The sequence below is a fragment of the Apus apus genome, chromosome Z, assembly GCF_020740795.1.
Source record: "Apus apus isolate bApuApu2 chromosome Z, bApuApu2.pri.cur, whole genome shotgun sequence".
NCBI lineage: Eukaryota > Metazoa > Chordata > Aves > Apodiformes > Apodidae > Apus > Apus apus.
In genome coordinates, this window is record NC_067312.1 from 21,149,878 (window position 1) to 21,176,540 (window position 26,663).

Sequence of the window (26,663 nt, forward strand, 5' to 3'; positions counted from 1 at the left end):
GAATCAAGTTACAGCCTGTATACTCTACATGTCTGACAGCTGTTACAAAAGTGGATTGTCTTTTCAGAGGGCTGAGTGATACGCTTGTTCTCTGTTAAGCAAAATAAACAGTATCTCTGTCCAAAGAAATTAAGAATCTAACTACCAAAATAATTCTTGTTAGCAGATAAAAGATAAAAATCAATGCATCAAATCAGAATGAATCCATATAGGCCTTATTACCCTGCAGTATGACTTGTATTGGGTTAAATAGGGCAGAACTGAATTATGCCTGCTTGGAAGGCACTATTCTAAGTCTTTCTTGTTTACTTTATAGAAAAGGGGCAAAATTTCCTGATCTAGCAGATTAAGGTGTTTAATTTCCTTACAGTCATACATGACCACTGCAAGAGTGATATTGAGCAGTTTTTCCTGATGAAATGCACATTAATATTTTTCCTACACTAAGGAAATAAAAGTTTTCTCAGAAATAAATAATGTGGCTCTTGTTTCAAGCATTAACGTATGGTCTTTCTTCTGGACATAGGTTTGTTTGGGTTTTGCTTGCTTGCCAAGTGCATACACAAGTGATAGGTCATAGATAGGTCATTCCACTCTCCATCATCTTCAGTAAGTCATGGGTAACAGGAGAGGTGCCTGAGGACTGGAGGATAGCAAATGTCACTCCAGTCTACAAGAAGGGCAAGAAGGAGGACCCGGGTAACTATAGACCGGTCAGCCTCACCTCCATCCCTGGAAAGGTGATGGAACAACTTGTTCTTGGCACTATCTCTAGGCATATCAAAGACATGGGGGTCATCAAGAGCAGTCAACATGGTTTTACCAAGGGTAAGTCATGTTTGACTAACCTTATAGCCTTCTATGAGGAAATTACTAGGTGGATAGATGATGGTAGAGCGGTTGATGTGATCTATCTTGATTTCAGTAAAGCATTTGACACTGTCTCCCACAGCATCCTTGTAGATAAGTTGATCAAGTATGGGTTTGATGATCAGGCAGTGAGGTGGATCAAGAACTGGTTGAAAGGAAGAAGTCAGAGAGTTGTAGTCAATGGGGCAAAATCTAGTTGGAGGCCTGTGACTAGTGGAGTCCCTCAGGGGTCAGTACTGGGACCGGTGTCATTCAACATCTTCATCAACAACCTGGATGAGGGTACAGAATGTACCCTCAGCAAGTTTGCTGATGACACCAAGCTGGGAGGAGTGGCTGACACACCAGAAGGCTGTGCTGCCATTCGGAGAGACCTAGACAGGCTGGAGAATTGGGCGGGGAGAAACCTGATGAAGTTTAACAAGGGCAAGTGTAGAGTTTTGCATTTGGGGAAGAAAAACGCCATGTCCCAGTACAGGTTGGGGGCTGACCTGCTGGAGAGCAGTGTAGGTGAAAGGGACCTCGGGGTCCTAGTAGACAGGAGGATGACCATGAGCCAGCAATGTGCCCTTGTGGCTAAGAAGGCCAATGGCATCCTGGGGTGCATTAGAAAGGGGGTGGTTAGTAGGTCAAGAGAGGTTCTCCTCCCCCTCTATTCTGCATTGGTGAGGCCGCATCTGGAGTATTGTGTCCAGTTCTGGGCCCCTCAGTTCAGGAAGGACAGGGAACAACTGGAAAGAGTCCAACGCAAAGCCACAAAGATGATTAAGGGAGTGGAATATCTCCCTTATGAGGAAAGGCTGAGGGAGCTGGGTCTCTTTAGTTTGGAGAAAAGGAGACTGAGGGGTGACCTCATCAATGTTTACAAATATGTAAGATGGAGTTAAGCTTTTTTCAGTGATGACCAGTGATAGGACAAGGAGTAATGGATACAAATTGGAGCATAGGAGGTTTAAGGTGAATATCAGAAATTTTTTTTTTACTGTGAGAGTGACAGAGCACTGGAACAGGCTGCCCGGAGAGGTTGTGGAGTCTTCTTCACTGGAGACATTCAAGACCCACCTGGACACATTCCTGTGTGATGTGCTCTAGGTGACCCTCCTCTGGCAGGGGGGGTTGGACTAGATGATCTTTCGAGGTCCCTTCCAACCTCTATAATTCTATGAATCATAGAATGGTTTGGGTTGAAAGGGATCTTAAAGGCCATCTGGTTGCAACCCCCCTGCTATGGGCAGGGACACCTCCCACTAGACCAGGTTGCGCAAAGCCCCATTCAGCTTGGCTGTGAACACTTGAGGGATGGGGCTTCCACAACTTCCCTGAGTAACCCCCTTCATTGTCTCACCACCTGCACACTGAAGAATTTCCTCCCGAGGTCTAACTTAAATCTACCCTCTTTCAGTTGAAAGCCATTACCCCTTGTCCTATCACTACCCACCCTTGCAAAAAGTCCCTCCCCAGCTTTCCTGTAGGCCCCCTGCAGGCACTGGAAGGTGGCTATGAGGTCTCCCTGGAGCCTTCTCAAGGCTGAACAGCCCCACCTCTCAGCCTGTCCTCATAGGAGAGGGGCTCCAGGCCCCTCATCATCTTTGTGGCCCTCTTCTGGACTCGTTTCAACAGATCAATGTTCTTCTTGTGTTGGGGCCTCCAGAACTGGACACAGTACTCCAGGTGTGGGGTCTTACGAGAATGGACTAGAGGGCCAGAATTGCCTCCCTTGACTTGCTGGCCACATTTCTTTTGATACAGCCCAGAATACAGTTGTTAGTAAATAGTTGGATAGTAAGCCTTGTTTGCAAGAACTTTTTTGTTCTTCATGTACTTATAAGGGGCAGAATCTAGATGGCACCAAATGTCAGGTTTGTGAAGTTAACATCCTGAATTAAGATTTGGAACAAAGTCATGCGACCCATACTACAAGCAGATGTTGGTCAAATTTGCAAGAGTGAGAACTTCCCCGGAGCAATAACAGTCTGTCCTAGAGAAGCTTTTGAAGTTAATTTATATAGAGATCCCTTTCCCTAGGAAACTGGCAGTGGATCCTATCAAGATGAGACAAGTCCTTGTCAGTGGAAATTTCAGAGAAGCAAAGTCTTTTGGGACAACATCAGATGTGCTGCTGCTATGTCAATATGGATTTTTGTCAAAACATATTAAGTTGGGACATGTTTCTGGCAAAGCTAGATCTCTCTCCTTTCTAAATTCCAAGTTAAAATTTGCATCCTCTCTGTTGACTTCATGACAATTAAAACCAAAAAGCTTACTGTCCTGTGGGAGACCTGAACCCATAACTCTGATCTCATCTGTGTTTAAACTACTTAGACCATAGGGTTTTTTCTAAGGTACATTAGAGCTGCAGTAAGAAGCTGCAGTAAAAGTATACACTATCTGGGCTAGTGTTGCCTGCTGTGAATGAAGACTGGAAGAGTATCAAACTCAGAGATAAATTGGGAGAAATTAACAAAGCTCTGAATTTGCTGTGACTAGGTTTGCTGGAATGTAAACAAACTCACAACTGTCCTGATTATCTTCAGCTTCTGTTGTGACACCAGCCTACCCTTAGTCTTTTTGTGCCATGTCAAATCCATTGTTAGTGGGATACAAATAATATTTAATTAATAGTATTGACAAAATCTGTTAACCAAGTAAATTAAACATGGCTGACTGTTTCCACCTTCTTAGATGTTAGTTGTAAATGCTGTAGAAAATAAAAAGCAAAGTGGGGAAAATTATTTTGGAACACTGTGTAGAATAGCAGGAACAGCAGTTAATACAAAGTAGCAAATAATACTAAGTTCATAGAATCATAGAATGGTTTGGGTTGGAAGGGACCTAGATCATCTAGTTCCAACCCCTATGCAATGGCAGGGATGCCTTCCACTAGACCATGTTGCACAAAACCCTGTGGGAACTTCACCAGACTGCCGTGAGTTTTCATACATGATGGCAAGCAGCTTTGTAACTTTGCCTGCCAGCTCCTTTAGGAACTGTGAATGGATCTTGTCAAGTCCCACGGACTTGTGCAATTTCAGGTTCTTTAGATGGACTTGAACTTGTTCTTCTTCTACCATGGGCAGATCTTCCTTTTCCAAGTCTCTGCCTCTGTCTTCTGTGACATGGATAATGTGATCAGAGCCCTTGCCAGTGAAGACGGAGGCAAAAAGTTGTTCAGTATCTCAGCCTTCTCCATAACCTCCATGATGAGGTCTCCTGTTTTTTCCTGGAGAAGGCCCTGACTTTCCCTGTTCTGCCTCTTACTCCTGTACCTATAGAAGCCCTTTTTATTACCCTTGATGTTCCTGGCCAGGTTTAACTCTATCTGAGCTTTAGTTTTCATAACCTGATCCCTGACTTCTCGGACTACTTCTTTCTTTTTCTCCAAGGCTTCCTGTCCCTGCTTCCATCCTCAAGACTTTTTTTGGTTTTGTTTTTTGTGTGTAGTTTTTTGGTTGGTTGGTTGGTTGGTTTTTGTCTAAGAGTTTCCATGAGCTCTTTGTTCATCCATGCAGGTCTCCTTGGCATTCTTGCCTCCATTCCTCTTTCTTGGGATGCATTGCTCCTGGGCTTGGAGGAGGTAATCTTTGAATATTGACCAGATTCTTGGGCTCCTCTCCCATCTAGGGTTTTATGCCATGATATACTACCAAGCAGATCCCTGACACTGGCATTGTCAAAAAATGATTTTTTGACCCTGAGTGCCTTGTACTTACAGCTTTTTTTGACTTGCTCATTCAGCAATTAGCAAGTTTAATCTTGCCTGACGCTGCATCACTTTGAAACTGGAAATCACTGATCCTATTTATTTTGAGGTCAGAACCATAGAACAAAGCAGCCTGTGGCCATACTACCTACTCTTAAAAGTTTAATTTAGTTTCTGTTATGATTTTATAAAGGATACAGAATTTTAGATTACTTTAAATATATTAATTTTATTGGAGAAAATACAACTATATGTGTAAATCATAGAATCATTAAGGTTGGAAGGGACCTCAAAGATCATCAAGTTCCAACCCCCCAGCCATGAGCAGGGAACCCTACCACTAGAGCAGATTGCACAAAACCTCATCCAACCTGGCCTTAAAAACCTCCAGGGATGGGGCATCAACAACCTCCCTGGGCAACCCATTCCAGTTCCTCACCCCCCTTATAGTGAAGAATTTCTTCCTAATATCTAACCTAAATCTCCCGTCTCTCAGTTTAAAACCATTACCTCTTGTCCTATCACTATCTTCTCTGATGAAAAGCCCCTCCCCAGCTTTCCGGTAGCCCCTTTCAAGTACTGGAAGGCTGCTGTAAGGTCTCCTGGGAGCCTTCTCTTCTCCAGGCTCAACAGCCCCAACTCCCTCAGCCTGTCTTCATAGCAGAGGTGCTCCAGGACTTTGATCATCTTGGTGGCCCTTCTCTGGGCCCTCTCCAAAGGTCTATATCTTTCTTGTGCTGAGGGCTCCAGAACTCTACACAGCACTCCAGGTGGGGTCTCACCAGAGCAGAGGGGCAGAGTCACCTCCCTGGCCCTGCTGGCCACGCTTCTTTTGATGCAGCCCAGGATGTGTTTGGCTCTCTGGGCTACAGCACAAACTGACGGCTCCTGTCGAGCTTCTCATCTACTATCACCCCCAAGTCCTTCTCCTCAGAGCTGCTCTCCAGCCATTCTTCCCCCAGCCTGTATTTGTGCCTGGGGTTGCACCGACCCAGGTGCAGGACCCTGCACTTGGCCTTGTTGAACTTCATGAGGTTGGCACTGGCCCACCTCTCCAGCCTGTCGAGGTCCCTCTGGATGGTGTCCCTTCCCTCTTGGGTGTCAACCACACCACACAGCTTGGTGTCATCAGCAAACTTGCTGAGGTTACACTCAATCCCACTGTCCATGTCTCCAACAAAGATGTTGAACAGCACTGGCCCCAATACTGACCCCTGAGGGACACCACTCATCACCTGCCTCCATTTGGACATTGAGCTATTGACCACAACTCTCTGGGTGTGGCCATCCAGCCAATCTCTTATCCACTGAGTGGTCTATCTGTCAAATCCATGTCTTGTCAGTTTGAAGACCAGGATGTCATGTGGGACAGTGTCAAACAGCTTTCACAAATCCAGGTAAATGGCGTCAGTTGCTCTGCCACCATCCACCATCTCTGTATGATAATACATGTTGTTAAATTTCGTATTTTATTTTAGACTATTGTGTTGGTTTCTTGTATGAATAAAAAACTAATTTGTCTCAGCAATAATTAATTAACTTCATATAAATATTTTTTTTAAAAAAAATCAAAACAGAATTTTTTGAGAGAAAAGTGTTATCTTAAAATATTTACATCTTTCCTAAGCTGAAGTTTATCACAGAAATAGTAGAATTCTGACCATGAGGTAGCATGAAGATGTTCACCAATGAACAGGGTCCCTCAGCTAAAAATTTATGCAAACTAGGAATCTAGGCTTGCATAAATTAATGTTCACCTTTTTCCCTTTCTTCAAAACAAACTGTTCTTTCTTCCCCAAGACAAATGAGAACTTCATATCTTGCTCTGAAGATGATGGGCCACTCCTGCAGCCTATAGAAAAATAATCTCCTTTTTGTTGCCTCTAGAGAAGTAGTTCTTTCTCTGCTTTGTATGAAGAACTGATGATAGGTCAGTTGATTTGCTAACTTAAGAACTGCTTAATATTTTGCAAAAACTACATTTAGTCTAAATGTTAACCAGACAAGAGGAAAGAAATGGGGGTTCCATTCTACTGAGCTTTGTAAGATACTGCTGAAAAAAAATTTAGAAGGTTTTGTGTCTGGTAGGTAGAGTTTATGTTGTTACTGATGGTGAAATAATGTAGTTGATAAATGAAGTTAAAATGGCTTGTTTCATCATAAACTGTACAGCAGTGCTGTGCAACTGAAATTTAGTCCATTTGTTTTAAATAAACAAAGTCTGTGCATTTAAAAAAAATTATCAAATTAATAAAATATTTCTTCCAAGGGCTTTTTCCATGCAGACAGTGCAAATCAGCAAGGCAAAGGAGTCCTGATTCTGCATTCTTGTGAACATCTGAGATTCATTCAATTTGAATGGGAATTGTGAATTGTTGTTTTAACCAGGTAGCTCCATGTGCACATGCGTGTGAGAACATGATCCTCATTCCATCTGCTGGCTGCAAAACATACTGGCATTTCCTAGCTGGCAGGGGCTCTTGCTCAGTTCAGGTGCCAAAAAATATCCAGTTCCTTTTTGATGGGCCCATTTCTTCTCTCATTGAGCCTGTGTGCCTTAGGTTGTTCTAGCTGTACACATTAGACAAATATTCTTAGAGGTTAATGGAGAATTCCATTTCAAGTAACATATTTCTAAACAGCAAAAATCCATCTAGGGCTGCTGAAGAACTTTAAAATTGTGTGTGTGTTTATATATTGTATCTCTCTATATATATAAATGGGAAGAATAATGATTAGGTTATAGAACAACACAGGTTTGGGATTATTCATTATTTAACTGTAGTTTGATCGGGAGGGTTCTTCAATGGGTTTTCCTTAGTGTGGATGTGGATATATCAGATTTAGTGACTGCAGTGGAAGCAATTATAATGTTTTATCCACGGAAGAGAGGCTGTTCCTTAGAATTATCAGGAAAAAAATAAATATTAATTTTATAACATCTGTGTATATATGGAAGTATAACTTGATGTCTAGGCTTCATATGCTATAGATGGGACTGCAGGAATTCAGAAAATAATACATGAAGTCATTTAATAGCACATCACATTTCACTTAGTATTTCCCTTGCTCGATTTTTCCTTCCCCTTTCTTGTGCAGACAGGCTGCCCAAATTCTATTAAACACTTTTGTTTTCAGGCTTTTATACAAACTCACTTCAGTCATCACACATTGACTTTAGAATAGACTGGGAAGAAAGACTTAGAGAAAATACGTACAGTAAGAAGGTATATAAGTCTAAAATGTGTACATTCTATATAATTTGCTGAAAGATCTGCTCATTACTTAGGCTTCTTGGCCATTTTGCCTGCTTTTAACTTCTGCAAAGTTGCAAATCAAGGCTAATTCAGTGTTTTGTGTGAATTATACCTGTGTATTCTATGAAAGTAATCTATACATCTGTTAAATTCTTTCTGAATTAATTCACTTTTTGTTTTATGAGTATAAGCTATTGTTCTTTGAATTTGTTATGTTTTATATAATCCCACCTCACAGTATTTTTTTCGAAGATCCAGCGGTCAAGGTAAAATTATATTAAATTTAAAGCTAAAACTGTAAATAGTGGTTCTTACATTTCAATTTGTAATTGCTTCATATGCATACACTTACAAGTGAAGTTTGCAGTAGCAAAACCCACAGTATTTTTTAAAAAATGTGGGAGTTAATTAATATAAGGAAAGTAGTCGATATCGTTAGTATGAAAAAACACTTTTCTAGACTGTAAAAGGCTTTAATTACCTCTAAAATGGCCCAGTGTGGTCTTCAGTAGATAAGTCTATGTAAATTAATTGTCAGTGGTGGTCTGCCAAAAGAAACCTAGGGGACAAGGCAAATCAGACAGTTGAAGTTAATTAGTGTTGCATGTGCATCACAAATGCAGAGAGGCTTAAAAGCTATTGGCACTACTGTGTGAAGATTCTTCAAAATAACATTCTTGGGAAGAACAATGCTGAGTTTGGCTCTATGATGTGATCTGATTGTGTGATCTGTAGAACGAATGTTTCACATGTGTCTTATAAAAGCTTGTAGCAGAATAAAAGTGGTGTATTTTGTTAAAAGTAGATTAGTTGAAAACATTTTCTTAGAGAATCAATAAAGGTCTAACATCAATCACAGGCTTTGGTAGCAGGTAGAAAAATATACTTTTTGTTACTGTTGTTTCTGTTCATTTACTCAGACTGTTCTGCCTGTGTAGGACTCAGATTATGGACAGTTTTTTAAAAGGTGCTGTGCTAACAGTAAAATCTAATGACTTTCAAACAGTGGAGTGGAGTGTAAATTCTGAGGCCTAACTAGGATCAGACCTAATTAGATAGGTCTTCAGCTTTTCTGGAAATCTTTTTCTGATGGAAAGAAAGTAATTCTGTATTTTTGTTTTGCTTTGTAGATAAAAACAGTTGGAGAAATGGCATTATCCATTATATTGTTAAAAAGAAATTATTTTAAAGCAAGTATATGAAACATAGTATCTTCAGCATATAGGATCTGTGTACTTATAAAGAAATACGTATAAATCCAACACTAATTTAAAAAACCTAATCTTAGAGGTAAAAGTATGCTACACTTTTCTTTGTCTGGTGGCATATCTGAAACAGTAAAAATGTTACATTGCTTAAAAATGAATAAAAAATATTAATCTAAAGAAGCTACTTAGAAAATGCCTTGCAATTTCAATACAAGTTCTTATTTTACTGTATCAAATACTTACTGATGAACAGTAGTATGCAATCTAGCTATTAGCTAGAGATGGGTGAATTGTAACTCCTGACTACTATCAGTTTTAAAATAACCTCATTTGAAATACTTGTTGAAAGCATACTGTAGGAATGAACTACATTAATCAAATCATTATGAGAGAAAATATTTTATGCAGATTATTCTTTGTGCTTCCTCTAAATGTCAAAATTCTCCCTGTCAGCCTCCCAGGGAGGTAAAAATCTGAGATTAAAAGCCTGGCAAATGTTGTTCATTTTTTCCCTGTGAGGGATGGGGAACCTCCACATTTTTCCACTACCTGCTAATTTAAAAACCAAATTAAAATACTCTTTCTCTATACAGGAGCATGATATCTGACAGTTGGTCTGCTATGTGCTGTGTCACTAGTTGAATCTTAATTCTTCCTCTTTGGCAGCAGTAGAATCTGTGGGTGGGATGTAGATCCAGATTCTCCACACAGGTTTTCCTTTCAATATCATGAAAGTTCTTTACCAGAGAGCTATCTACTGGGTTTTGGCTTTAACATAGAAAATATTTGGTTTGCAAGCATGTGTGAAAAAGCTGATGTTCACAGAGCAGTTGCTAGTGATTGGAGGTGATGTGGTCTGACTGTTTTGCAAAGCTAACCAGTGAACTTTCAGTGCTGATTTTTGACTCAAGAACAGCAACAAGTGTCTTATCTGTCACCAGCAATGGTGTGGGAGGTATCCAGGTAAAGGAAAGAAAAGTTGATAGAAAACTGATTAGCACTTCTTCAGAGAAGCATGCTCAAAAAGCGGGATATAATAAGGTGGATAACTTGGGTAGAAATGTATTTGTTGTTGATAATCCAAGTCAGCTGTAGTACATAGTGCCTTTTGTTAAAGTTACTGGAAAACATAGCATTTCAAATTGACATCTACATTGTAACAGGTTTCTCACTATTTTGATCCTTCATTTTTATCCTGTAGACATTGTGATTTTGTGAATAAGTATACAGTCTTTTCAAAACAATAACATAAACATCAGTTTTAAATATTGTATAGAAATACATTTAACTGCCTTTTTTTTTTTTCTTTTTTTTTTTTTTTGCACTGTAGGTCAGATTATACCAGAAAGAAGATTTGTAGAAGCAATAAATCGTCAAGCATATCAGTATGAAGTGGGTGACTTTCCAACAGAATGGGAAGGTAAATCCTGAATATTTTGGGTTTATTTCAAGAGAATTTTGCCATTGAATGTAAATGTGAATAGATTGTCTGTTATCTTTCATTCTGAGTAATGCAGGCTTTTGTTTAACTGCATAGTTACTGTAAAACCTTAAAGTAACCCCTTGGCAAATAGGATAAATTATGTTTAGGAAATCAGTACTTAATAAATATGTAAAGCCTGTATGATCACTACTTTCTCTTGTTACTAAGGGGCATCTAATAAAATAACCAAAACTTAATACGTTTAAACTTTCTAGTTATGCCTTCACTGCAGTGTTAATTTGTATTTGCGTTGAATTATATGTGGCACAGTCATGGGACTTTTTTTTTGTTTTTTATGGTGGTATGTGGTGTCCTATACTCTTTGCAGAATATTTTAGGGAACTGCAAAACCTGTTAACAGTTAATCAGTCTTTTGTTATTTATTAAGGGTAATATTAACAGCTAAAGGCTTCTCAAAGGTCTTTCAACCCTATTAGCAGCATTCGCTAACTGTGGCAAAACACCTGTATCAACAGCTTTTGTCTTCTACTGCTGCAGTACCCACAGTTGGCTGGAAAATCTTAACCTAGTTACTCCTGATTCTTTAGCAGTCTGAGATAGCCTTCTTCTGAAGGACAGCAGCAGCCTGCTAGACTTGTACTTACTGAATCATCTAGTGCTTGAATGAGTATCTACCTAATCCAACTTTGTGAGTTTGTACTTCCTCATACAAAAGTTCCCTATCCACTGCTGGTCATCCTAGGTCTGGGTGACAGTCGTGCAATCAGTCTGCACCCACAAACACTGAGAAGCATATATAAAACCTCAGATAACTGCTCTGCTGTTAATGAATTCTCATCTAAGACCTGCTGCTGCCTTCTAACAGTCAAAAAAAGCAATCCAATAGTCTCTTCTGCACTTGGCTGGAATTAACAGCAACAGTTAGACTGTCTTAGATGGATGTGGGCTAATCACCCTATCACAAAGGGTCTTAGACTGGTCCAACCGACTTGCTATGTGGGCCTCTTCCTTCAGACTGCTGGAATTGGTGTAGCACTAATAAGCCTGCACTATGTCTCTTCAGAAACCTTAGCACAAATTGGCAGTGTGGTGCAAGGGAGGGTACAGCTGCTTGGAAGGATGCTTTAGGCAAGCACCAGTACAGGGACCTTGGACTCAAGGGTCAGGTGCCCTGCAGTATGAACTTGCCTAAAAAGATGCAGCTGCAAGATCTGAAATGCATTTTTAGAAGCCAAGGCATCTTAATTCAGGCTTGTCTTAAAGAAAAAAAGACAATTGGCTAGTCCCATTTTTTGTGAGCTGCAGTTACACTTTTAACACTTAACTTCCTCATCTTTGTAACTGCATTTTTTTAATTTGTGATTTTTGCCAGCACCAAGTAGAATTTACAGAGAAACGGAAAATTAACAGTATGGAGATAGGTAACTGTCTTTTCCTCTTAAGTAATTAATATCTCAAGAAACAGAAAGAAAAAATACATGCATCTTTTCTTCCCCTGTGCATTCCTTAAGCAGAATGAGCTTGTAGTGCATGATAGTGGCAGATAAAAGTATAGGACTTCCACAAAAAAGGCCAACCTGTATTTTTTGTGTCCAATGCAAATTTAAACATTACAGTTTAAGCAGTGAAAGTATAGCATCATTTTTAAAAGCCAAAACTGGTACTTCTGCTGTGGGTATAGAGGCTGTTGAGAACTACTGTGCCTTTGCTACATGTTAGGGTGTGAATTAGGAATGTGGGATACTCTGAAGTCCAGTCCACTGCTTCTTTTCTGCCTCCTGTAAAATGAACAATTCTCAATGAGTAAGAAATGGGAAAGTGTGAAAGAGTAGAGTTCAAACAACACTACAGAAGCCAGTTACCCGAGTGGGAACAGTTCAACACAAGGTTTTTAGCTACGAGGCTCATTACAATTCTGTCCCTGTTTTTTACTCCTTAAGGTTGGTCTATAAGTTCACCAGGCCCACAAGACCTGTGCTGAACTTCTATTCTCTGTCTTCTGCCAAGACTCTTGAAAATTTCCTGATGCATTCTTTCTGTGGGTGTCCACTCTGTAATTCATGCTGTTGGGGATGCTTATCGTTCCAGTAAATAGTCTGAGACTTTGCAGATGGATTTCAAAAATACTTACTGTTTTCTCTGAACAATAAAAGATAAAATTAAAATGCTATATAAATTTCCTGACTTCTGTTTCCTCTTTACTCTTGGAACTTTTTTTGATTTTTTAGTGTTCCAAATCCTCTCTGATGGGCACATGCTTACGTCTCCAGGGGCCTTTGCTCCAAATTCTGTGTATGCACTTTGACATCTGCAGCCTCTTCACTTCAGTTTTGACTGGTTCAGCAAGAGCAATCTCCTTGCCTAGCTTTAGAAGCCTAGCAATCTCCTTGCCAGACTTTTAGCTTTAAAGAAGTGTGCTAAAGATCCTGTTGCCTCATTTCCTCTCCTTTTTCTCAGGATCTGCAGAGAGCTGCTTTCACCTGTGTGGTGTCTGTTATGCCAGGAGTTAGTTTTTTCGCTTGTGGGTAGTCATTAATGCGAAACTTTTTTTCACACAGTATGTGATGACTAGAAAAGAAACCTCTTGTGACCAAAATGAATAAAAGTACTGTCCCTGGAAATACTTAAACACATGAGTTGTCTGAGGAGAACTTGCACAAAACCAGGGACAAAGTGTTGTTTAAGGAGTGGGAGCAGGCTGTAGTGAAATTTGAAGAGGGTCTGAATTAAATGTCTTTGTGTATCTAAGATAGTCAGTCTGGAAAGTGGTAAAATAAGGGGCTGATTTTGGCACTGTGTTTATGAGTTTGTAAACATGTAATAAAGTACCAGAGACCACGTAGAAAACTATAAAGGCAGTAGATAAACCAGTCATGTTGATTACAGACTCAATCTATATAAGCTGTGTCTCAGACTCTGGAGAGGATGTTTGTGAACTAGCCCTGAGATTTTATAGAGTACACAGCCAAGAGATTACTCCTGAAGGACATGCGTGGAATTTTTCTCCTGAAGGTGCTCGTTTTAAGTACTCCACAGGATTAAATATTGTAAGTTCTAAAGCACATTAATTTTACAAAAGTTATGAGTGTCCATTGAGACTTTTGCAAAACTGAAGCATGCTCAATATTAAAAGAACAGAAACATAATCCCTTGTGTTCTCCTTAGTCTTAGTGTTAGCTATTTGTACACATAAAATTAAGTTGATTTTCATTTTAAAAATCCAAAGGTGTTTTTCCTTTTGTACTGTAGTTTTGAGTTTAGAATATAATCCATACACACAATACAAATGTTACGTGTTTTTCTTTAGATGAGCCCTCATATTTTACTACAAAGTGAGAGTACCACACTTTTCTCTAGGCAATATGGCTGCAAACAACAGATAACTTTTCTGTAATGTTAGTTCTGAGTATTCACCTACTGTAGAAAGTGTACTTTACCGCCTCAGGACATGCCAATAGTGCTCCTGAGAGATCAGTAATTTTACATACCTATAGAGATTCATGAGGTTGCATGCTTCATGCAGCATTATATTGCTCATCTGCTCCTAGCCTTTTATTTTTTTTCTTACCTGGTAACATTTAGTGATTAATGGGAGTCTTAATTTGCATGCTCACTTTTACACTCATTATGGTGCATTATGTGCCAGTAGGAGTCTTAAAGTTCAATGAAAATCTCATGCATACTAATGAGAATGCAAATAAGTGCTGATGGAAGAATGAAGAATGCAAAAGTCTCAAGGTAGGGAAAGGTCCAGCTATCTTGCAAAATTCCTTTTAGACAAAAGTAGCATTACAATGAGCACAGAATGCAGGAAGTGCAATCTAAATAAAATAAGAAGCAGTAGCATAATTATTTTGAAATTGAGACAATGACTCATTTTCCCAAAGCCTTGGGAGCAGGGATGCATGTTTTGGTTGTGCTCAGTACATACATGCCACCTTCTCTGCTTTATCAAATTTAAAGTATCTTGGCTGACAGCGGTGAGGACATTTTGTTTTGTTAGCGAAGGAAATGGGAGTGTTCATGTGGAAATGTTTTACAGCTGTAACTGTCACTGAATACTTTTTAATTAAATGCATGCGTGTATGCATATGATTTTTGAATAATATGTAATAAAGCACCTACCTGCCTTGTTTCCATCAACAAATACCTAACTGTGGTATAAACTGTTTAGTAATTTAAACTTGCATTGGCTAAAAGTAATGGAGAGCACAGAGCAAGGAGGGAGAGCTCTTCCATTGCTCAATTGTATTCACTGTCTAGATTTTTCAAAGGTAATTCAAGATGCCTTAATTTCAATTTATTATTTCTTTGAATTTTGTTAAAATTAGTGCTAACTCAGTCGTAAATCACTGTAGTTTTGTAATTCATTATTCTTTTAATTGTTACAATGAATTTCTTCTATACCCGACTTAAGAGGTGTTGGTGTTTTTTTTGTACCCTGTCTTGGATGCTCAAAATATTGTTGACATTTTGGAAAAATTGGAAAGGCTTTTTAAATTTTCTGTCTCAAAGAGAACCACCTGAAAACTGTTGGGGATTAAATATATTAGAACCCTTCTGTTCTCCTCAAAGACTGAGGAGTGGTCAAGTGAATTACTAGAAAGATATATTGGTTTTGAAAGACTGATGAAACTGTTAAGATGCTGAAGTACAATATACAAAAATATACTCAATTCAGATGATGGTTTTTAATCCTTTAATGTATCTTGATCTGTGGTTTCTGTAGAATATTTCAGAAATTGATTTGCACAGTGGCGATATTATATACCAAAGCCAGCTAACTTAATCTTATGGCTATAAAGAGATGTTAGTAAATTTCGTTACTGTATTTCTCAGCTATGCAACAGTGAGGGAATCTTTCATTAAATAATTATTTTCTAATGCAGCTAATTAGAGATGTTAAAATGAACTTACCTGGAGTTATTAGGAAAGTGCTATTCAATCATTTTATCAGCAAGTTTTATTTAGGGTTAAACTGGAAAATATTTTTAGTCCAGGCATTTATTAGAAAGAAGAAAGGTTGATAGCTCCTGTAAAACCGTGCATTCAGATGCTTTTTATAGCACAGTGTTACAACTGTGTGAGTTATTTGTGTATTTAGATAGATGGAGTCTGATAATGGAATGCTGGATACAAACAATGTTCCTAAATTAAGGATTGTTTTGTTGCTTTTGAGTGTTGGTACTAATTGAGATCTAGTAATGAATTCAAATATGTGGTCTAGTGCTCCTTGCTTCACAGCTTTTGTTCACAGGACGTGTCATTGTGTTACCCTTCACTGTTCTGGCTGTGGACTGCTAAACTGAGGCAGATAATTAAATGATAAAATCTTTTAATAGAAATATTTCATTAATCTGAAAATGATTAATCAAATAACTGCCTAAAAGTCCTATATGCTATTGAAAGAAAATCAATTGCAATGGCTACATTTCAACAGTGCTTCATAACTGCAGCTTAATTTTTGTAGGATTTCAGATTCTAAAAATTTATCTTTAGGAGTCACTAACTGTAATCAGTTGATGTTAAAATGCAGATGGTGCTTTAAGAAACTACTGGCAGTTTCAAAAAAAATGAAGCAATGTTTAGGTACTGAGAGCTGTGGAACTGAAACCAGTGGTATTGTGTGGGCATCAGCTACAGGCCACAACTACAGCTGTGCCCTTGACAGTCAGAGACAAACATGTTTGTGGGAAAAGAAGGTATGAGAGAGATATGGATGTGTTGACATTCTTGTAAGAAAATGTAAGAAACTTGTAACCTATCACAAAGTAAGATAGAACGTGTGAACAGAAGCTGTTAACCAATGGGAAGGAAGTGTAAGGTGTGTGGACAGGAGAAAAAGGTGTAAGAATGCGATGTAACGGATTAATAAAGGCTGATACTGGTGACCATTATGGCGTGTCAGTCCCTTGCTCCCCTGCAGTATTGTACTTCCCTTTGACAGAGGCAAGGCATGGCTAGGCAGAACATGATACTTAGTTGAAAGTAATCCCATGAATTTTGAAGGTCTAAATAGTTTTGTTTTTTTTTTCAACATATTTTAAACTACTATTTTTTTTTTGTTGTTCTCCAGATCTGTATTTTATTGGCTAATGTCTAATATACATACTTCACTATACCTGATATCTCTACCACTTACTTGGTTTTCTGTATGATGTTGGAACTGTTGCTTAATATGGACAAAGATGACTTCTGTCAGGAGAAAAGGCTTGTGTGCTATGAGTTTCTCTAGAAGCATTTTTGGTCATTTTACAAAGTGTCTGCAAGGCTGCCAGCTGAGAAGTGGCAGTTTCAGTCTTGCCAGTTTAGTCTCTGATCTCACCACATTTTGCAATTGGAAATCCTCATAAAATTTAAGTGCTTCCGATTGCTACAGGTACATGCAAAGTGTTTTCTAATTCTAATTAGAAGTTCTAATATAGTTCTAATACAAAATAATTCAGGTGTATTTTGGATTATCTTAATGGGCTGATTTTCTCTCCACTAACATAAGTCTTCTGCAGAAAAGGTGGTATTGACTGTTCAGGGCTCAATCACTTCTCCACAGTGGCAAATTTGGGTCTAATCTTTGTTAGGAGCAGAAAACAGTTGAGAAGAGCTGGCAGGGACTGCTTTTAGGAAAAGATGTTTGATAATGGTATTTAAAAGAACGTATCTTCAGAAAGCATCATCTGATAGACAAGAACCAAAAGTGATACCTTGCCATCCTATCATTACAGATATATTACCATTAATCTTCAGTTGAGGCTGTTGGTCTTGCCATCATGGCTAATTACAAAGCTGCCTTAACTCTATTCTTACGTTAATCAGAAGCTATTCCTCCTAAAACCAGTTTCATAATGTTGCTGCAGCAAAGTGGTTTTAGTGTTTCACCGTGTGCATAATTGCATTTTCAGTAGTGAGATAACATTATGAGTCTGTGCAGCTTTTCGTGTTCTGGACTTGCTGTCCAACTCATTCCCTAGTTCCCCTCAAGATACAGCAGACATAGTATTAGAAAACTAAAATTTTGAATAATTCCTTCTTAAACCATTTCTAAAACTTTTTAGACAGCTACAGGTCATACCAGGAATTTGAATGGGGATTAAGGAAAATGTCATTTTTGCTCTAATTTTTGAGCAATTATCCAAACAAACATACAAAAGAATGTTTTGCTCTGCACTTGGAACTGGGTTTCCTTATGTTTGTACGTCTGTTCATTACTGGCCACTAGCATTCTGCTACTCATTCATTTGAAGAATATGAGCAGAAAAGACAAATGTCTACAAAATATACAACTTGGTACCTACCAATTGTGTGGGTTGAAAAGACATGAAAAAATGGTACAGTAGTGAAACTGTTAAAGACTGATGGATATTGCCTTGTCCACAGTCAGGTAATTAGTCTACATAAAGCGTGTAATAGTTGTAGCTATCTCTAGTATGAAGCAAGACCCAACAGAGTGCTGCTTATCTGTCTGCAATGGGGTCCCTTTGGATTGCTGCCTCCCATCAGTCCCACCATAAGCACCATTGTCTGCAGTAGGAGTGGGCATAATTCTGCTGGTTTTGGTTCATAATGGAAAACCTGAGCCACAGGACAGTTATCACTGCCACAGCTTTCATTCCTCTGCTGTCTCTTCCCGCACTAATGCACTGAGATGTAGGAAGCCTTCACTGGGTTCCCGTGCCCTCCCCCTTGATGCAGTGGGGCATGCCACAGGGCCACAGGACATGGTGTAGTCAGGGCTCTGCAGGTCCTCAGTCAGGTCTGGGGCTGTGTCCTGCATCCCTGTAAAGGAATTCTAATTGGCACTAACATAGATAGGGTTTGGGCTTTAACAATGCCTGAGGCGTACAGAGGATCCCCTTTTCTACAGTCTAGTGTAAGGCTTTTCATACTCTTCAGCAGTCATTTTCTCAGTTTCTTAGGGTGAAGCTTGGCTCTGTAAAGCCAGCTTAACAATAGGCCTGGGCCATGACCCTTGCTTTTTAAGCCCTATTTTGGCAGCCGGAGTGGTATGTAAACTGTGCCCAGGCTCTCCTTACAAGATGATGTCAACCCTCCCCCACCCCTTCTGTGAAGGCTGAAAACAGTGACATAGGAAATTACACCTTGGGTCTTTATATTTTGGGAAATTATATTACTTGCCAGGTTGTGGCAAATTCTATTGTATTTATTCATATAAACATTTGCTGTTACAACTTCATCATAATCCATCCTCAGTAAGTTCACAGATGACACCAAGCTGGGGGAGTGTCAATCTGCCAGAGGGCAGGAAAAAGCTACAGGAGAATCTGGACAGGCTAGGTCAATGGGCCAAGGCCAATGGCATGAAATTCAACAAGACCAAGTGCAGGGTCCTGCACGTTGGCCACAATAACCCCAGGCAGCACTACAGGCTGGGGGAAGAGTGGCTGGAGAGCAGCCCAGCAGAGAGGGACCTGGGAGTACTGGTTGATGACAACCGGTTGAACATGAGCCAGCAGTATGCCCAGGTGACCTGGAAGACCAATGGCATCCTGGCTTGTATCAGGAATAGTGTGGCCAGCAGGAACAGGGATGTAATTCTTCCCCTGTACACAGCACTGGTGAGGCCTCACCTCCAGTACTGTGTGCAGTTCTGGGCCCCTCACTTCAAGAAGGATATTGAGGTGCTGGAGGAGGTCCAGAGGAGAGCAACAAGGCTGGTGAAAGGAGTAGAGGGAAAATCTCATAGGGATAGGCTGAGGGAGCTGCGGTTGTTTAGCCTGGAGAAGAGGAGACTCAGGGAGGACCTTATCACTCTTACCACTACCTGAAGGGAGGTTGTAGTCAGGTGGGGACTGGGCTTGCTTTTCCAGGCAACTAGCAACAAGACAAGAAGGCACGGCCTCAAGCTGCTCCAGGGGAGGTTTAGGTTGGATATTAGGAAGTACTTCCTCATGGAGAGGGTGATTAGACATTGGAATGGATTTCCCAGGGAAATGGTGGAGGCACCATCCCTGGATGTGTTCAAGGAAAGGCTGGATGTGGCACTTAGTGCCATGGTCTAGCTGGTGTGGTCGTGTTAGGTCATAGGCTGGACTTGATGATCTTAAAGGTCTTTTCCAACCTTGGTGAATCTGTGATTTTGAGTTTTAATACTGTCTGTGATATTTGAAATAATCAGTTTTATTTTTATTTCTTTTGCAGCATGGATAAGAAAAAAAAGAAATGATCCACCTACAATTGAGGTGAGAGTGATTAAGTGTCTCTTAACTTTTCAATTGTTGTAATTCAACTGCAACAGTTAATTTGCAGTGGACTCATCTCTCTAGTAATTTTGTAACTTTTGGGTAAGAATTTAGTATATTGCTGGCCTAATTGAGGAAATTATACACAGACTAGATATCTAACACTTAGGAAAAAGAAGAACAAACAGAAATATGAACTCCAGTGTTCTTTAGTTGTCACTTTTATTTTTGTGAATTCTTTAAGATGATCTACATAGATTCCTTAAGTTTATCATGGCCATTCCAGAGTTTCTTCGAATTAAACCAATTTTGATATTACTGATGTGAATTTCTGGTCCTCACAACAGTTGTTCTAAGCTTGGACTGATCTCCTTTTAGGTAGCTCTGGTTCATACTAACTGTACACATACAACTTTTATTGTTGAAATTACCACCACCTGTGATACTTGAAGATGGGGAGGTGTTGCATGTCTTGTATCCTGTCATTTGCTTGAGTCAGACTGCTATGATAATTGTTTTAAGATAAACCTGCTCCAGAGAATATGGACAGCCTTGGGTTTTTAACTGGTGCAGTAGGGCTTTTCCTGGCACTGGAGGTATTGGTTCTGTTTCAAAACAGGGAGCAAGGAGTCTCCATAGGTGAGACAACTGTGGTTCAGCAGTGTGCTAAATGTTTTACCTTCCAGAAAAAGCAATTTATGGGGAGTGAAAGCTTATTGGGAGTAATGGTGCATGCAGAGTTACATGACTGCTTATACCTTCTGTTTCATGAGGTAATAAATCTGAAAAATAATTTATCAGAATTTACGTGCATAGCTGTGCATTGACCTTATTAGAGCAGAAGTGATACAGTAGGAATTTGAAAAGTAGTTATCTGTTCTTTCATGTCATCTCTAAGTTGTTTTTTTTACATGTATAAGAAAAGGTAGTTCAAATACATGTATATTAAAAAGTCTTTCTGTTATTTTGAAACTAGCACAGCAGTCACATTTAAATATGTGATAATGCATCTTAATTTTTTTATGTGTGCATTAGTGTAGAGTGATACAGTACACTTTTCTCCTGATTTGAAGCTGTTCCACCACAAACCGTTCTACCACAGTAACGACATAATATGACTTCACATAATATGTGAAGTACATATAGAATACTGTTTGGTCGCTATTTGTAGGACTGATTTGCTGTGGTGTTTTAGCCACATAAACTTTACTGGCTGCTATTCTGTCTCATATTCCTTTTTAAACAGTGATGCTGATATGATAAACTGCTGATTGACAGCTATAGAATGAGGGAATAATTGTGACCATATTTCATGTTGAAACCTTATGTAACAAATATCCTTGTTCGTTCACATATTTCTTATGAGACTAGACTATTTCTGAAAAAGGATGCAAAGCCCACAAATATAGGATTTTTGCTTTAATTTTACTATCAACATCATACTGTAAAACCACAGAACAGTGTGACAGTTCCTAAAGCATAAGTTTCTGGAGCTGTGCCTATATTCCTACCTTTATGGCCTGTGCTATAACTTTTTAAAAAATTATTATTAATTTCATTTTTTTCCTGTCCTTTGCTCATAATATTTTTTTTCTATTTATTTCTAATATCAAGTCACCTATGTTAAACTGTATTAAAATTCCTGTACCCCTTCTTTGCTTGCCTACCATCTCCTTTTAGTATTCTATGTTTGGATTTTTTTATTTGTAAAACTTGTCTTTTATTCAACTCTCAGCTATTAATGATAGAGGTTGCCAAACTGCTCAAGCTGTCAGGTCTCATGATAATCTCTATGATCAAACTAATTGAAAATACTGCAGAGATACGGCTTCACAAATCAGCTGGATCTTACTGATCTTACTGATGACCACATTTTAGGAACCAATGGTTTGGTGAATACTGCAGGCCTCCCATTCACACTCATCAAGACTGTCACACACTTAAGTGAGAATGAATGTGAATTGTCCTTACACTGGTCAAGGCAGCTGGGTCATGACACCAGTTAAGTCTGTTGAGGATGTTCTTAAGACTTGATAATGTTTTGTGTTTAGGCCATTCTTCTGCAAACACCTAACTGATCTTTTTTTTAGTTCCCATTACAAAGCTTTCAATTTCTCACAGAATAAATTACTTTGCATCTCTTTTTCTTTTTTTTTTCTTTTTTTTTCTTTTTTTTTTTAGGAAAAAATACTCCAGTGACTTCGCAAGACAACTTGTTCAGTGTTAAGTGTCTTACATACTTAACAATTTCTTTCCTGCCTGCACCCCCACTGTTTTTTCCGCATTTTTAGAGGAAGTTCCTAAGACTTCTGTGTACTGGGCTAATCATAACCCAATAATGTGATCGTCACCTTGGTTATTTCTAATCTGACCAATAACATGCTAGTGTTTGGAATCTTTGGGTTTTGAAACCTAGCTTCTTGGATATTGGAAGCATTTGGTTGCCTTTTGATTTTATTACAGCTTGAAATATGCCAAATCTCATTCTCAATTCACTTAGGAGAAGGGTGATAACTTTGAAAACGAATGCAGATGAAGTTGTTTCTTACCTTGCGCTTAAGCATATTCTGTTCCTGTGGTAATCAGAGAGTCCATCTTAATAGACAATTTTGGCTCATGCCTGTACCTAGTGTAAGCATGAATGTGTGCATACACATACTGCTTTATTACAGGTGAGAATCTGAGCTTATGTGTGTCTGGTTTTGCATTACTATTGCATTTTGTCATCTGTCCCGTTACATATATATTGTACATGGTTGTATGTGTTTGGCTGAGGAAAATTTGTCATTATCTTTATTCCTATGCAGCTGTAAACTGCATTTTAACTAATTTAACAACTGATAAATAATTAAGTAGACTGTTAAACTTCTTCATTTTGTATATAGGAAACTAGATGTATGTAACATGGTTTTGCTCAAATAGGAAATGTGTCCGTGTCTAGAGATCTTGCAGTTTTAAATTAATGAAAATATTTTAAAAGCTACAAATATTTAAAATATTCTTAATCAAATGCTATATTGTGGAAGCAGATTTAATAATTTATCACTTCATATGCAAATTAATTTACCTGCTAAGCATTAATGTTGTCAGAATTTTGTTAACAAAAGTTGTCTTGGAATACACCGGTTATTTTATAGGAGTAATGTTCCATCCATGCAAATAATGTATTAAAGAGTATTCCCATCCATTCTTCAAGCCACAGACCCTTTTTTGTCCGCTTTCAGTATGGCTCATCAAGTATGTTGTAAGTTAAATGGAAACATTCTGTGTTGTATACACTTCTGCATCCTAGTTCTCCTTCTGGCTACAAACTTCATCTATTATACCTTTATATTTTTGATTTTTCACATCTCAGTTGCAAAGGAAAGCTAAAATGATCTTGGAAGGCAGGAGGAAAATACTTTTTTTTATGACTCTTATTTTTTTGGGCTTATGTTGCTATTCTGTTACTAAAGTGGAACTCCCCAAACTTAGAAGGTGTTAAACACTGCCACATCTATAGGACCTCTGTGGGAATGTCTCACTCTTTTTATGCACCTTCATGAATTTCAAGCAAAGTCCTGCTGACAAGAACTTCTGGAGACATCTCAGCACTTTGTTGATAGGCAGCTTTGCACGGCATTTGCAAGCTTTGCTGCATTCTACATCTCCTGCTTTCATTCTGGGTCACATTCCCTTTAAAAAAATGTTTTGTTTGGCATTTGAGATTACATTATGTAAATGCAGTAAAATTACTAACAAAACAAATTGTTATTTTCTGTTGCTGCAGCTCCTGTGAGACTGTGGCAGAATGCTTAAGATACTTGTAAGCTTTGGTTATGGTGCCTGTTTCAATAGAGTATCTGCCTTTCTGTCTCTCATCTTTATACAATCAGTGCCAGGATTTCCCCCACATAGGCAGTGGGAGTCATATCAAAACTGGTTTAGGTATCTTGTCTCTAAGACACATTGAGTCTTCAGCTGCTAAACCTGGAAGGAACTAAGAGGCATATTTTTAAGGATCTATCAAACCTTAGTAATATCAGGCATATAGTGAGTTTTTAAGCCTTTCTATGCCTAACTTCTATTGGATTTCTATAGTATTTCTGGTTTCAGAGGGTATCTGATTTGTAGGGGCTTTTAAAAAATTCCACTGTCTATAACATGGAGTACCTGAATGTCTTTAGAAGTTTAACCCTTATTTTTTTCATGTAGCAAACCTTGTAACTATGCACTACTTCTGACAGTGTTGTGATGTTTGAGAGTATCTGAGTAACTTGGCATTGTTTATGGCATTGTCTGTGGAATGGAAATAGAAATAAAGTTACAGACTATCCTGGGGTGCCAGAAAATGCATGGGGAAAAACCAGAGAAGATTCTCATAGCAGTGCCTAGAGAAACAGATAAGGAGAGAGATGTTTTTTATCTCTGAACCTGCCAGTGTGATATCCTGCAGTTACCAGCAATGTACCTCTAGTAATTCTACCCTATGAACACAGCTCTTTGCACAGTAGTGCACACAGAGCTGCATAGCTACAAGTATTCTCTGTTTAAATTGAAACCTCACTGTTGCTTTGTATGTGTATGGATGTATGTTAATATTTCATGGGAAGTAGAGTTGCATGTTCCTTTCATTAGTGTCAAGAGCCTGAAAATAGAAAACCACAGTAAATTACTGCTTTTCTCATGCGTTACGTACTTGTTACACAGTAGTAAGAGGCTTCTGAATTGCACAGTTGGATAGAAGGTGAAATGTTACAAAAAGAAATTTTGTGACTGCTCCTGTCTTCTTTCAAACTATTTCTAGTATTTCCATAATTACCTGTTTTGACAACCAAGGAAAGAAAAATGTACTTCAGTGAGTTGTAATAAGCATAAGGTTTTGATGATTGTTTCTCCCTACTGCAATGCATACCCACTTTTCCCTTTTGATCATAAGTGCTATTTATCTGAGAGAATACACAATCAAAACTAGCTTCTGTCACGGAGGTTAGTTCACACAGAATTCATATTCCTTTAACCAGAATGGGATGCAGTTTAGGAAAATTACTTGTTTGACACTGTTGGGATTGCATGTTACCATCTTGCTTCTATTTTCTTTCAGATGCTTCAGTTCAGAAGTTTTAAAATGAAATGTCTGACCTGGAGATTGTAAATTTTGTGTAGAGAATAAGGCTTAGCAAATGAGTGTGTTACTCCTGAAGGCACAAAAACCTGCAGGTTATGATTTACTATTCTGGGAAATGCTATTAAAAAAGCAGAGAGATAAACAATTCTCAGATCAAAATATTTTCCACCATTGATTTCCAGGATGACAACCATGATTTAAATTTTTGGACATATTCAAATCATTTGACTTGCACTAAGTAGCATTTTACATAGTAAAAGGGCTGTAAAAATTGACAACAGAAGGAGCTGAACTATAAAGGTGTAAATAGAATGAAGCCATTAGAGAAGTGACTTAAAAAAAAAAAAAAAAAGTAGCTTGAAGAAGCCATCATCTTTTAGAGTTTTTCCCTTTTACTCACTTTAACTCTCTCCTCAGGTTTGAATATAGGTGCCTGTTAACCTCCATAGAAGAGTATTGAGGCACCCTTTTGTCACATTATTTCCAGTTTGCCTCTGCTGCAGTTCCAAGGCTGCAGGGGAGAGAGCTGCTGTGCTGCTCCTCTTCGTGTGGGAAGGAGTGCATGGAGCATTGGCTCTGTCTCCCAGTCCTCTGTCAGCACAGCTTAACCAGGGTGGAGGGAGAAGTAACGTGCACCAGGAAAAGGGCTGGTACAAATAACATCATATGTAGAGTAAGGGGGAAGTGAGGACCAGACTGGGACTGTGTCACAGCTACAGTTCCTTGTTTGTGCTGTGGGCATCAAGGCTATGCATTGCCCTTTATTGAGGGCAGAGTGCAGTGGTGCCAGGCTAGTTTGTGCTTTTTGCTGCATGCAGTTTCATCTGTGATCTTGAATGTATATGTAATTCTGTACAAAATTATTTGCAGTGTTACAAATGTAAGTCAGGCATAAACCCCTACTACCTCCGTGTGTTGGCAACATGCTTTACATTTCGCTGTCTTTTCCTTTTGTCTCACATTACATGTTCTTGCCAAATACATGTGTGCTGCACTGGTACCCTAGAGACTTTCACCTTATGCCAGAGGTTCTGTAGCTCAGAAGTAGAAATACAGTAATTTAGTAATAGTTAGCATTGCCTCTCTGTATATTTGGTTTAAACAAAAATTGCTGCGAGTTAGATTAGTATTTAACTGATTTAACTTGATAGTAAATGTGGTTTAGCACTGCATGTAAAACTAAATATGGGGCTGTCGTCAAAACTTGTATTTGTAATCAATGTATCGATTTAACACTTAAGTGTGGAGTACTTTAAACCTTAATTGCTATTTCTGTGCTGTTACTGATTACGAAGAATTAGTGCATCTCTCATTATCAGGATTAGGAACCCAAAATGCAAAAACAGCTTTCACCTGCAGTGAGCTCTAAGAAATTCCCTTATGATAGAGTGTGGGAGTCACTGTGTCCTGTTTCAAAAACCTGTGAAACATTAGAGATCCCTCTCTGTATCTGCTTATGTTTAAGGGATTGTTTCAGGTTGCAAGCAGAAGTAACTGTACTAAACTGACAGCTGTGTTAGTTTAGTAATTTGTTTGGCTAATTTAGCTGATTTATGTTCAAAGGTCAAAAAAGCTGTTCTACAAAGCCTAGACTGAGAGGGTGGCTGAATATTATGATGTATCCAACAAAGATAATTCTGTTTACTTTTGAATTATGTAGGCTGCATCCTTCTGAAAAATCACATTCAGTGCACAGAACACAGTCAATGTTTTTAAATTGTATCTGATCAGAAGTTTACTCAAAAAAATGAACCTGAATAAAGCAAATCTTACATTGATTTGACTAATATTGAATGTTGATTTGCCTAAGATATTTAGCATGTATGTTCTTTACAAAATTAGCAGTCAGTTGGCTCAGTGTTTGATTTAAATAAGTACTT

General features: G+C 38.6%; 1 protein-coding gene across 1 annotated transcript in view; it reads left to right on the forward strand.

Annotated features, from left to right (window-relative positions):
- NDUFAF2 (NADH:ubiquinone oxidoreductase complex assembly factor 2) overlaps positions 1 to 26,663 on the forward strand; it is a 65,211-nt gene that overhangs the window by 31,959 nt on the left and 6,589 nt on the right. Inside the window, exons 2-3 of the mRNA XM_051641952.1 lie at positions 10,366 to 10,455; positions 19,636 to 19,676. Of these exons, the coding sequence (XP_051497912.1) occupies positions 10,366 to 10,455; positions 19,636 to 19,676 (131 nt within the window). The remainder of the gene's footprint in view (positions 1 to 10,365; positions 10,456 to 19,635; positions 19,677 to 26,663) is intronic.